This window comes from Cetorhinus maximus, chromosome 7 (genome assembly GCF_964194155.1).
Source record: "Cetorhinus maximus chromosome 7, sCetMax3.hap1.1, whole genome shotgun sequence".
NCBI lineage: Eukaryota > Metazoa > Chordata > Chondrichthyes > Lamniformes > Cetorhinidae > Cetorhinus > Cetorhinus maximus.
Genome location: NC_135885.1, coordinates 133535369 through 133548845, shown reverse-complemented (window position 1 = coordinate 133548845; position 13477 = coordinate 133535369). Strand labels below are relative to the sequence as shown.

Below are 13477 nucleotides of genomic sequence, written 5' to 3'. Positions count from 1 at the left end.
TGGGGAGTTTTTAGCAGGCTATTCATCCATGGATAGCATCACAGGAACTATGCTAATTATTGTTGTCAACTGTGATTAAATGTATTCCTGGAGGTTTCATCATATGACTTGTCCCCACAGTTCAGCCATTTGTTGGCCAATACATCCATCCATGTGACACATTGCCTTCCTATGCCAATTGGAAAGCAAAAAGGCTCATTACCCAATTGAATGATGCTTGATTGTCAGCCAAACAGCATCCTCTTCCCCCCACCCCTTTCAATATTCTTATATCTGGTAAAGAGAAACGTTCAAAGCAAATTTTAAAACATCTTTTTAATGCCCCTATGGTTTTTTTCCCCCAGGATTGCACACAACAGTGTCTTGGGGATTGATCTTCAGTTTCTATGGTTCTTGGAGACTCCAGGTCAATCCTGGAGGATTGGCAACCCTCGTGCTAACAGAAATAGCTGTGAATCGCCTCTTGAAACACGGCGCATCCGGAACATTAAATGGTGAGAACGGTCAGCGCTCTGATCCTCTGGGGTTCATGCAGTGCCCAAATACTGAGCCTGTTTTGCATCTGAATCTCCGTAAACCTATCCTCATTTCCATTAAAATGCAAACAACAGAATTTCAGTTGAGAAACAATGCAGCAATTTTAAAATAAGAGGGGGGTGGGAGCTAGTTGCTTTTCCGTGCTCTGCTCCTGCCTATTTGAGGCAGTGAAGTGTTTCTCGTTACTATACAATGGGGGCGGGTTGGAAGGTTTGAGTGACGGGGTTGGGCGGGTTAGCGGAACTGTTTAGAGGCTAATGGTTCTCCCCAGAGGCTCAGGTGAGATGTGACGCGACTTGTAGGTGGATGAGTGAGTGAGGAAGTGTTTACTCCCAGGACATGGGAGAAAGCCTGAAAGCAGCTGAAGCTATAGCAGAGCCCTCACAGGTGGAGGTGTAGCTAGACCAGGTGAGACAGACTGCAGGCTTGACAGAAGTTCCCACTGTAACATGCATCTTTAAAGGGGGGAATTGGCTGGATTTCTCTGTGTTTGTGTATATATATATATATATATAAAAAAACAAAAATACCTCCTTAAACTTGAGGAGCCGACCTGGATGGTGGGGCACAGGTGGCCGGAGTGGGGGTGAGTTGTACCCTGGAGAGGGGGCAAAATGTGGACTGGTTGGGACAAGTGGACCTCGTAGTCTTTTTGCACTTGGAAATTTCGCTCCAGTCACTGGCCGGGGGGGAGGGAGGGTGATTTCTTAAAAAAAAAACCCAAAATAAAGTGGAGTTCCTCACTTCCGAGTGAACTTTGCTGTCGCTTCCACTCACTGGTGTAAAAGGTTTGCTCTAAAGCCAGTTACAGCGCCCGCTAGCCAGCCTACTGGCTGCAAGTGCGATACCAGTGAGCTGCGAAATTGTCTTGACCTCTCTCCAACTTCGTTTTCCATTGCAACTGCGTTCTTCGTCTGTTCTACCTTGTGCTTTAGCAAAGGTGTTGGTTTAAAAAATAACTTTTGTGCGTGTGTGTGTGTGTTTTTATATTTACTATCTAGCCATGGAGTGGAAAGTACAATCGGATCCTGATCATGTCTTAGCATTCAGTGAGGCTCAGCGATGGGTAGAGGTGAGTTCCATGAGTTTATTTTTCCCAGAAAATAAAGTATATGCGATTTTTTTTTTTGTATCTGAAACAATTTCGTCTCTTTTTAACAAAAGTGTGATCAAATTCTGTGGATGTTTCCTTCTGGCGCGGTTCTCCCCCCCCCCCGCCAAGTGACAAGAGTTGTTTTGATCCAAAGACAACCCTATAAACATAAAACTTAAGAGTCTGCTGCATTTTCTGTGAAGTGTTACTCTAGTTAAATCATTTATCCGTGAATGCATTTTTGAGGGTTTTAAAACTACTACTGAAAGTTTTTTTTTTGACTTTTTAGTAATTATTGATTTTCCACCCAGGGAAATGATTGATGTAAGAGCAGTTCCCCAGGGCTTAACTATTCCTGAAAGTATGCTTATCTCGTTAATCTTGCGACTTGATTTTTCTGAGGGGCCAGGTTTTAGTGGTTAGATGTGTTTCTTTCTGAAGCCGCCTTCTTTCCTGCAGTTGCCTGCAGTTATGAACGCTGTAGAGTTACCACTTTGTTAATTGGACAGGCAGATCACTGGGATAGATTCCAATACTGTGTCATGTGCAGTTGTTGGGGTTACAATATTGTGAACACCTCATTAAAGGAACCTTTCAAAATGTGTTTATCCCTTCACACAACTGAAATCTCTTACAAGGGAGGGAATAATTATTTTAGAACCGTCACCGTTACTCCTTGTGACTCGAATATAATACATCTAAATACACGGTTGATAAAGCTAATACAGTTCATTTCTTTGCGAGTCTTTCATTTTATTGGCAAACTGTTCAAGTCAAAATTAATTGAAAGTTACAGAACTAAAGGTGTGGAATCTGGATCCCGAACTGATGTCAATACCAGTTATTTTGGGAATTCTTCAATTGTGGAATTTCAAGGGAATGAGCAAAAGTGGGAATGTGGATTGTGTGGGAGCTAAAACAAAAACAGAATTACCTGGAAAAACTCAGCAGGTCTGGCAGCATCGGTGGAGAAGAAAAGAGTTGACGTTTCGAGTCCAACATGACCCTCCAACAGACTTTCTGCTGGAGGGTTGCTAACATTATATCACTATTCAAGAAAAGGGGAAGAGGGATAAACCAGGAAATCTCAGGTCATTAGCTTAACATTTGATGGCGAAGTTATTGAAAACCACTTTGGGGGAAAATAAACTTTCATTTGGAAAGGCATAGGTTAATCAAGGAGCGGCGGCATGGATTCGTTCAGATATATTGTGTCTGACTAACTTGATTCACTTTAAGTTAATAGAGAAGGCTGATCAAGCTGGTGTGGTAAATGTATAAATGGACTTTCAGAAATCAGTCAACGAAGTGTGACACAGCAACTTTCGTAAGATGAAAGCCCATGGAATTAGGGAGAAAGTAGTTGAAGGGGAACTGGTGGATGTGCTGTACTTAGATTTCCAGAAGGCATTTAATAAAGTGCCACATCAAAGGTTATTGTGGAAAATAAAAGCTCATGACATAGAGGGCAACATATTGACCTGGATAAAACATTGGCTGGCTAACAGGAAGCAGAGAGTAGGCATAAATGAGTCTTTTTCAGGTTGGCAAGATGTAATGAGTGGTGTGCCACAGGGATCAGTGCTGGGACCTCATCTGTTTACAATTTATATAAATTACTAGGATGAAGGGATGGATGGGGTGGTTGCCAACTTTACTGATGACATAAAGATGGGTAGGAAATTAAGTTGTGAAGAGGACATAAGGAGGCTACAAAAAGATATAGATAGGCTAAGTGAGTGGGCAAAGATCTGGCAAATGGAGTATAATGTGGGGAAAATGTGAAATTGTCCATTTTGACAGGATGAATAAAAGAGAAGCATATTATCTAAATGGTGAGAAATTGAAGAGCTCTGAGATGCAGAGGGATCTGGGTGTCTTAGTACATGAATCGCAAAAGGCTAGAATGCAGGTACAGCAAATAATTAGGAAAGTTAGTAGAACGTTATCATTTACTGCGAGGTGAATTGAATACAAAAGTAGGGAGGTTATATTTCAGTTATACAGAGCTGGAGTGAGACTGGGTTTGGAGTACATTATTAGTCACCTTATTTAAGGAAGGATGTAAGTGCGTTGGAAGCAATTCAGAGAAGGTTTACCAAACTAATACCTGGAATGGGCAGGTTGTCTTATGAGGAAAGGTTGGACAGGCTAGGCTTGTATCTGCTGGAGTTTAGAAGAGTAAGAGGCGACTTGATGGAAACATATAAGATCCTGAGGGGTCTTGACAGGGTGGTAGTGGAGAGGATGTTTCCTCCTGTGGGAGAATCTAGAACTAAGGGTCACTGTTTAAAAATAAGGGGTCGTCCATTTAAAACGGAGATGAGCCAAATTTTTTTCTGAGGATATTGTGTCTTTGGAACTCTCTTCCTGAAAAAACAGTGGAAGCAGAGTCTTTGAATATTTTTAAGATAGATTCTTGGTAAGCAAGGTGGTGAAAGGTTATCAGGGGTAGGCGGGATGCAGATTTGAGGTTACTATCAGATCAGTCATGATCTTATTAAATGGCAGAGCAGGTTCGAGGGGCCGAGTGGCCTATTCCTGACCCTTGTTTGTATGTTTATGTGAATGGCTACAGAATTGGTTCAGCGGCAGAAAGCAAAGGGTGGTGGTGGAAGTTTTTCTGACTTTTATTCTCTAACGGACATGGGTGTCACTGTCTATGTCAGCGTTTTATTGCCTCTTGAGAAGGTGGGGGTGTGCTGCCTCCTTGAAGTGCTGCCGTCCGTGTGGTGTAGGTACAGCCACAGTGCTGTCAGGGAGGGAACTCCAGGATTTTGACCCAGTGACAGTGAAGGAATGACGATATAGTTCAAAGTCAGGATGGTGTGTGGCTTGGAGGGGAGCTTCCAGGTGGTGGTGTTCCAATCTATCTGCTGCCCTTGACCTTCTAGATGGTGGAGGTTGGGTGAAAATGCTGTAGAAGGAGCCTTGGTGAATTGCTGCAATGCACCTGGTAGACGGTACACACTGGTAGGTGGCTTTTCCAAGGGTCAGTTCTGGGCCCTATGAGGCTGAACCAGACTGTTTGCAAACTTGGTGTCATATTTGACCCTAAAATAAGCAGCAGATCACATATCTGTGCCTTTGCTGAGTCTCCCTATTTCCACCTCCATGACATTGCCTGACTCTGCCCCTAGCTGGGCTCATTGGCTGCTGAAACCCTCATCTGTGTGTCTTCGTTAGCTCTGGACTTGAGTATTCTAACACACGTTCTATCCTCTGTAATCTTGAAATGATTGAAAACTCTGCTGCCCATGTTCTAACCTGCACCAAGTCCCATTTGCCAATCCACCCTGTGCTTGTTGACCTACATTGGCTCCTGGTTAAGCAATGTCTCTGCATCAAAATGCTTATCTTTATTTTCAAATCCCTCCATGGCCTTACCCCTCCCTATCTCTATAATGTTCTCCAACCCCACAGCCCTCTGAGAAATCTGCAGCTCTGCAGTTCTGGCTTTGAGCATCGTGATTTTAATGATCCCATTGGAGGCTGTGCTTTCGCCTTAAGGCTGTAAGCTCTGTAATTCCCTCCCTGAATGTCCCTGCCTCTTTCTGTATCTTTTTTTTCCCTTTTAAGATGCTTCTCCCTCTTTGACCAAGCTTTTGGTCAACTACCCTAATATCTCCTTCTATGGATCAGTGTCAATGTTTTTCTGATTGCTCCTGTAAAACTCCATGGAACGTTATAAAATACAAGTTTCTGTTGTTGTTATCAGCGTTGCTTTCCTGACTGGCTGCTGGAGTTGGAATTGTAGCCGGAAACTTGAGGTGGGAGGAAATGGAATGCAGAGACTGAGTGATTCCTTGTTCTCTGAGCAAACTAGATACAGTTTTTGTTCAGTAAGAGGACTGCAGGATTGAGTGTTGAATTGATGTGTTAATGCTGGGAGGTGTAATCCTAGTTGCTCAGGTGCTGCAGGAGTGAAACAATATACCATAAGAGTTGATCCTTGACACGCGGGTTGACCAACAGATGCTAGTAGCAGCCAAGGCATGGGAGCTCGGAAACCTTACAATAAAGTTTAAATCTTCACTAACTCAGCCTTGCTTCATTTTGTAATGTTTTAGGTACATATCCTTTTATATGGACAATGACCTTTGCATTTTTATAGCATTTAGAGAAAAAAATACCACTAGCAGTTTTTTCTGTTTAATTTAAGAGCAATTGTGGTGCACTATTGTTACAAATCTTAGTATTGTACAGTGTTGTATTAATACAGGCCTTTAATATTGCTGAAAAAGAGACATGCTGTCGAAGCTTTTCCCCTTGCACTCATCAGGACAGATACTAGAATGCCAAATTTCAAAGGGTGCAATGATTTATACTGCATGAGAAAATGAGGTGCTGCTTGTTTGGCAAGTCAACTCTGGTTGAGGTGTTGCCATGGAGAATGCTCTAGGGAAATATTGTCCCTTGTGCTTTTCTTCAATTTAAAAAAAGTGCAATGCCTGGGCATGTTTCTTTTGCCTGCAGAGGACAAGTCCCTGCATATGAATATACGCAGCTTCTAGCAAGTGTAAGTGAGCCACATTGCAAGCTGAACTGATACACTGACAGCCAATTTGATATTAATTCTTAGGATACTTGGGCAGGGGCGGGGGAGGTGGTGGGTGGGGGTGAATGGTGTTGTTCAGCAAATAGCAGTTTGATACTACTGAGTGGCTTGCTGGGCCCCTTCAGAGGGTACTTAAGAGTTGCATGTCTCTGGATTACTAGTCCAGTAACATAATCACAGTGCTACCATTCCTGTACTTATGTGCTTAAATAATTGTAAGGTTTTTAGCATTTAGGCATTTAAATTATAAAAGGTATATTAAATTCTAATAGTCATCTATTCCATATCTATATGCTTGATGGGGGTGCACATTTATTTTCTTACCTAACAGTGTTGTGTGAGGAACATGTATCCTCAGATCCACTCATATTGTGGAATGAAGTGATGAGTAAAGATGATTCAGTAATTTATGTCAGACATTTTGTGGAAAAAAATAACGCCCATTATTTTGAAACTTGAGTTGACAGTTTCTCTGTTTGATACTCTGATATGCATGGAATGGAGTGGTGATGCTGTTAGTCAACACACATAATCTAAATGATTATATTGTATGAGATTTAATGGATGAGTACTCTGCTACCTAACCATGTTTACTGGAACATGGAAGTTTGTCAAAAGCTTTCGGAAACCAGGTTCCAAACATTGAGATTCCAACAGCGTCTCCTGTGAGCTCTTTAACCCTTTCCTACTCGTGACTTTAGACACCTTTTACTGCTGTTGGGGTCCTCGGGTTGTCATACTCCCCCTGGTTGCTTTGCGTTCTCCCGTGTGTTTAGCTGGTGTCACATTGTTGCACTGTATTGTGCTCCTATTTGCTGCTATGCTCCGAAGTTCCTACTTTTCCTTGGAGAAGCACAAAGAAAGGATTAGGAATTATTGTGCATCATGAGTTATGCAGAAATGAGTACTCAGGTCTAGACATGTGAATCAGCATGCCTTGACATAGTTGTACATTATGATGCACTCGTTAAGGTGTGAAGACCTAGCCCCTTGTGCCTTTGGAATTGTGGAAGGATTAGCATTCACACCAGGGCCCTTTACAACTTTCTGGACTCAAGATTGCTTTCAACAATTTCAGAACATAACCACTGCTGCCATTTTTGCTGGTAATGATTCTGCTATCGCCAGTTCCAGCTCCTCTAGACCCATATTTTGTTTCTTTTACTTATCCTATTTCCCTTTACTTTGTGCTTTTTGTTTTTGTCATTGGATGGGGGCAGGAGAGATTCCAATCGCAGATCTTCTCTTTTTAAAAAATTCTTGGTCCCTCTGGTACCATCCGTCCCTTTCCCTGTCTCTAATTGACTAAAACCTGCTACGTCTGTAACATTCTGGTTCTGATGAAAGATCTCCAACCTGAGACATTAACCCTGCGCGTCTCTCTTTAGAGAAAACCTGATTGGCTGAGTATTTCCAGCATTTTCTGTTCATATTTCATTCATACCAGTACTGCTTGCCTGGTCCATGTTGAAGGGAAGATTGGCCAGTCATCTTGCTCCCAATCTTTACTCTGTGTGCCCTACTCTGTCTACGTACAAGTAAGTGCTATCCCATATATTTGAATAGCCTGCCAATGCTCTTGAGCTCACATTGTAATAAGTAGGCACTTTGAGTGCGTTGAGGATGAATTTCGCACCTTAGTAGCAAGGCGACAATTTCAAGAAAGGAGAAAGAAACTGCCGTTGCTATCACTATTCCAAAAGTTCCATATCAACTGTGTTCAGTCGGTAGCATAGTCACCTCTGTCGGACGATCGTAGGTTCAAGCCCCACTTCAGGACTTGAACACAAAAATCCATGCTGTGCGGTTCTGAGGGAGTGCTGCACTTTTAGAGCTGCCATTATTTGGATGACCTGTTAAATCGAGGCCCCATTTGCACATTCAAGTAGACATAAAAGATCCCATGACACACTTTAAAGAAGATCAGGGCGTTATCCCCGTTTCCTGACCAATGTCTTTCCCTCAATCAAAATCACACAACCAGATTATCTGGTTATTATCACGTTGCTGTTTGTGGGAACTTGCTATGTGCAAATTGGCTGCCATATTCCCTAAATAAAGCTAATGAGCTGTGAAGCATTTGGCATTTCCAGAGGTTGTGTAAGGTGCAATATAAATTCAAGTCTTTCTTTCGTAATGTTTGTTTCTAAAGCAAAGTGAAGTCAAAATAGCCCTAGGCTACTGCGTGAGTCTTGAGAGAACTTGGCAACTTAACATTTTTCAACCTGTGATTGCTGTATTTAAACTGGTACGCAAGTGCTTGCTAGGATTGGCAGTAAAAAAGGAAACCTAAGCATTACCAGTTGTTTGCAGCCACTTTATATTTTTGACTGCTTTAGATAGATGAAAGTTGGATTCGGCTTTATAGAGCAAAACATCACTTAACTCTTATGCAATTGAATTTAAAAAGTTGCAGCATTTATTGCACTCCGTCTCCTGCCAACGCAAGATGGCCTCACAAAATGGCTGCCGATACCCGTCTGCATGTGCGCAGAAACCCAGTGATGTCACCTCATTTCCCGAGGCAGAAATAGGCCGAATAGGAGCTGAGATGTCGCTGTTGTTACACAAGCAAAAAGGACACAGCTTTATTGAAAGTTGTTTTTTGTCAGGGGTCACGTTTTAACTTTTGCTTCCTTGATTTTTATTTTTGGAAAGCTTTTTTAACACCTACAAGAAGCAGAAGTTGTACAATACTGCCCTGCAACTCCAATAACTATTTGATAAGCATCTCTGCTTCAGGTTGCTGCTTAACTCTGTCGCTTGCAATGATGTAGCGGAGTAAAACACCAGGACTGCGCACACATAGCGTTGGCACCAAATGCAGCCTCCGCTATATGTTGGTATGCTGCTCTGATTATTTCCTAGTGTTACTAACCCTGACTAAATTCAGTTTAATGTAAATTGGGATTGGAACCTGAATTACTTTTTTGCAGCAGTCATAGTTAGGGGTGAAACCATTCGGGCTATCCAAATCTGTCTTTAGAGGTGATAGCTTTTTTCCCCTCCCCATTGTATTCTTCTGAGTCCATGAACTTCAGCACATTGATGCCCATATCTAAGCGAGAATATACGTGCCTTGGAGGTGGTACAATGAAAGTTCTCTAGATTGGTTCCTGGGATGAGAGGGTTGCTCTAAGATGTGAGGTTGAGTAAATTGGGCCTTCATTCTCTGGAGTTAGAAGAATGTGAAGCAATCTCATTGAAGTGTACACAATTACGGGGCTCGATAGGATAGAAACTGATGGGTTGTTTCCCCTGACTGGCAAATCCAGAACATGGTGACACAGTCTCAGGATTAATGGCTGATCATTTAGAACGGAGATGAGAAATTTCTTCACTTAGAGAGTTAGAGTCTTTGGAATTGTCTACCCCAGAAGGTTGCAGATGTTCTAGCTTTGAATATGTTTAAGGCTGAGATAGACAAGATTTTTGATCACTCTGATTTGAGGGATATGGGGAGCGGGTGGGAAAGTGGAGTTGGAAGCCGAAGATGGGCCATGATTGTATTAAATGGCAGAATAAGCTCGATTGAATGGTCTACTTCAGCTCCTATTTCTTATGCTCTTAAAATAGAGTGAACTTTATCTCTCTCTCTCCAATGAAAATATTATGACTAGATTTTGCTCCAGTTGTGCCACACACGATCAAACTTTGTAGAATCAACAATGAACGCTGCATTTTCTGGAAGTTCAAGTGTGGTTCTGCGTGAAAAGAACACAATTGTGTTGTTATACTGTTAATATATAACTTCATAAAGGTTTTTATTGGCAAAAAAGCTTAAGTGAATAGTTCAAACGTTTAACTAGGCAACAAGGCGTGAATACTTTCAGAATTTAATTCTTACATTTTTAGCATTTCTAACAGAATCTTTATAGTTTAAAAACACTTGAGACTTATCAGAAGCGATATTAAGTACAGCAGTTGAAGTGATGTTGCTATTGCACAATGTGCTGTTTATGTTAAACATTTCTTTACAAGTTTTCTATTTAATTAAATTGCATTCGTAGAGTAGCGTAAAATAAAATGGCAGAAATTTTGAATTGGCAGAACGAACTGCATTTGATTTTAAATCTGGATGGTTGGAATGTCTTACCTAGAATTCCTTACCTTAATGCCACCATCAGCACCTCCTTTAGCCAGTACCACTACTATTAACACCCCTTTGTCCTTTTGTTCATGACATCTTTGTCAATCTCTCCTTTGCCTCCACCTTCTATCTCTGGCCTTCTATCCAGCTTCACCTGCTCCACTCCCCTCCAAACAATATAGATTTCATCACATTTTTACTTCTCTTTAGCTCTGAAGAAGAGTCATATGGACATGAAACGTTATCGCTGTTTTCCTCTCCACAGATGCTGTTAGACCTGCTGAGTTTTTCCAGCATTTTCTGTTTTTGTTTCAGATTTCCAGCATCCACAGTATTTTGCTTTTAACTTAGTGTTTAGAATGTGATCGCTTTGCAGGTTTCCTCTCTTTTTGAATATGTTTAAGCTTGGCTCCTCCAGTTGACCAATGGTTGTAGTTCAAATATTGTGTGCAGCAAATGTGCATCTTCAAGGAAAAATCTAACACTTCAACAGTTGAGGCAAGTGGACCTTTTTGGTCGTTGACAGGGCCCTCAACCGTGTCTGGCCCATATCCCGCGCATCCTCCCTCACGCCTTCTCCTCCTTCCCAGAAACATGATAGGGTCCCCCTTGTCCTCACTTATCACCCCACCAGCCTCCGCATTCAAAGGATCAACCTCTGCCATTTCCGCCAACTCCAGCATGATGCCACCACCAAACACATCTTCCCTTCACCCCCCCTGACGGCATTCCGTAGGGATCGTTCCCTCCGGGACACCCTGGTCCACTCCTCCATCACCCCCTACTCCTCAACCCCCACTTATGGCACCTCCCCATGCCCACGCAGAAGATGCAACACCTGCCCCTTCACTTCCTCTCTCCTCACCGTCCAAGGGCCCAAACACTCCTTTCAAGTGAAGCAGCATTTCACTTGCATTTCCCCTAACTTAGTCTACTGCATTTGTTGCTCCCAATGCGGTCTCCTCTACATTGGAGAGACCAAACGCAAACTGGGCGACCGTTTTGCGGAACACCTGCGGTCTGTCCGCAAGAAAGACCCAAACCTCCCTGTCGCTTGCCATTTTAACACTCCACCCTGTTCTCTTGCCCACATGTCTGTCCTTGGCTTGCTGCATTGTTCCAGTGAAGCCCAACGCAAACTGGAGGCACAGCACCTCATCTTCCGACTAGGCACTTTACAGCCTTCCGGGCTGAATATTGAATTCAACAACTTTAGATCTTAAACTCCCCCTCCCCCCATCCCCACCCCGTTTCTTCCCCCCCCCCCCCCGCTTTTTTTTTTCAATAATTTATATAGATTCTTCTTTCCCCACCTATTTCCATTATTTTTAAATCTAAAACTAAAACCTTGTTAGCCTTTCCACCCCACCCCCACTAGAGCTGTACTTTGAATATCCTGTCCTTCATTCTTAATTAGCACTTTTCTCAGACAAAACACCTCTTTGACCCTTTTGTCTGTGACATCTTTTGATTATCTGCTCATCTCCACAATCACCACACCCTTAATGTCTCTCTCTCTCTTCCCTCCCCCACCCCCCCCACCCCCCCCCCCAACCTTAAACCAATTTATATTTCTCCCTTCTCCTAACTATGCTTCAGTTCTGCCGAAGGGCCATGAAGGCTCGAAACGTTAACTGATTTCTTCTCCGCCGATGCTGCCAGACCTGCTGAGTTTTTCCAGGTAATTCTGTTTTTGTTTTGGATTTCCAGCATCCGCAGTAGCTTTTAGCTTTTTGTTTTTATCTTTTTGCATGACTTGGTTAAAAAAAAACTCCTGTGCATGAATTTCCAAACTGGACCTTGCTTAATGATGGAGCAATATTTTATCAAGGCATCCTCCCCACGCTGTGCCCCAGTTAAATTTCAAACTGCCGCAAACTATTACTTGCAGAATTTGTGAAGTTTTGTTGTAAGGCTGCTTTACAGACCAACTCTGTTGGATGAGACAATTAAACTGAAGCCCATCTTCTCTCTCGGGTTGATATAAAGCATCCCACAGCGCTTTTTTGAAGAGCAAGGGACTTCCTCTCGACGTCCTGGCTCATATTTATCTCTTGATCAACATCTTTAAAGCAGATTGTCTGGTCATTATCACATTGCTCTTTGTGGAGGCTAGTTGTGGGCTAATTTGCTGCCACGTTTTCTATATTACAACAGTGGCTTCACTTCTTCAGAAGTATTTTATTGGTCATAAAGGGCTCCTGGGGTTGTGGAAGGTGCTATAGAAATGAAAGTTTTTCTTTAAATCTTCCAGTCAACATTATTGAAGTTTCCCAGATGCGCAGTCGTAGGTGCGTTTCCTCCTCTTGATTTCTTTCGCCACTCTGGCACAACTTGTATTCGGATTGCTTATAATGGCTCTGTGCTTGAAATAAAAACACAGTACGATGTGTGATTCACGGGTCCTTGGGCATGACTGGAAAAGGACGCAGTGAGCCAACCATCCTGTTGCAAGTAATTCCAAATTCTGCTAAAATATTATGATTTAAGATTCAATTGAGAATATTGAAGTGAGCTATTGTGATCTTGAAACAGTGTTTCTTTTTGTAAAAGCTTTCTGATATTGAGTGTTTTATGATGTAACACTGTCCCTCCCAAGCACTTAAATCTCTGCCCTTTTTGTCTTGTCTCCTTCAAACAAAATTTGTTACAACTCCAGCTTGTCGCAGGAGGCACAGAGCAGTCCTGACTCTCCTCTTCAGGATTCCTCTTATCTCATTAGCTGCGATAGTGAGGCTGGGGGCTTCAATTGGTTAGAGGAGGAAATGCAAAATGGAGTTCTGCTTAGTAACATGGCTGAACACAAGGCAGTTGTCATTGATTTAGCACATGGCTTAAATTAATCATTTGTTTTTATAACAATCTTAATTCAGACAAACATGTGAACATGGAGTAGGAGTAGGCCAGTCGGCTCCTCAAGCCTGTTCTGCCATTCACTAAGATCGTGGCTGATCTGATTGTAACCTCAACCCCACATTCCTGCCTACCCCCCTGGTAAACTTTTGCCCCCTTGTTAATCAAGAATCTATCTAGCTCTGCCTTAAAAATATTCAAAAACCCTGCCCCTGTTGTCTTTTGAGGAAGAAAGTTCCAAAGACCCCCGAGAAACATTTTCTCCTCTTCTTCGTTTTAAATGGGGTATCCCTTATTTGTAAACAGTGACCCCCTAGTTCTAGGTTCTCCCACAAGAGGAAACCTC

General features: G+C 42.4%; 1 protein-coding gene across 3 annotated transcripts in view; it reads left to right on the top strand.

Annotated features, from left to right (window-relative positions):
• Nucleotides 1–816: 816 nt before the first annotated feature.
• Nucleotides 817–13477, top strand: part of lmo7a (LIM domain 7a) — a 225703-nt gene continuing 213042 nt past the window's right edge. For all 3 annotated transcript variants that reach the window (XM_078545979.1, XM_078545978.1, XM_078545977.1), the window contains exons 1-2: nt 817–945; nt 1539–1609. In XM_078545979.1, coding sequence (XP_078402105.1) covers nt 1541–1609 — 69 coding nt within the window. In that variant the 5' untranslated portion in view covers nt 817–945; nt 1539–1540. The remainder of the gene's footprint in view (nt 946–1538; nt 1610–13477) is intronic.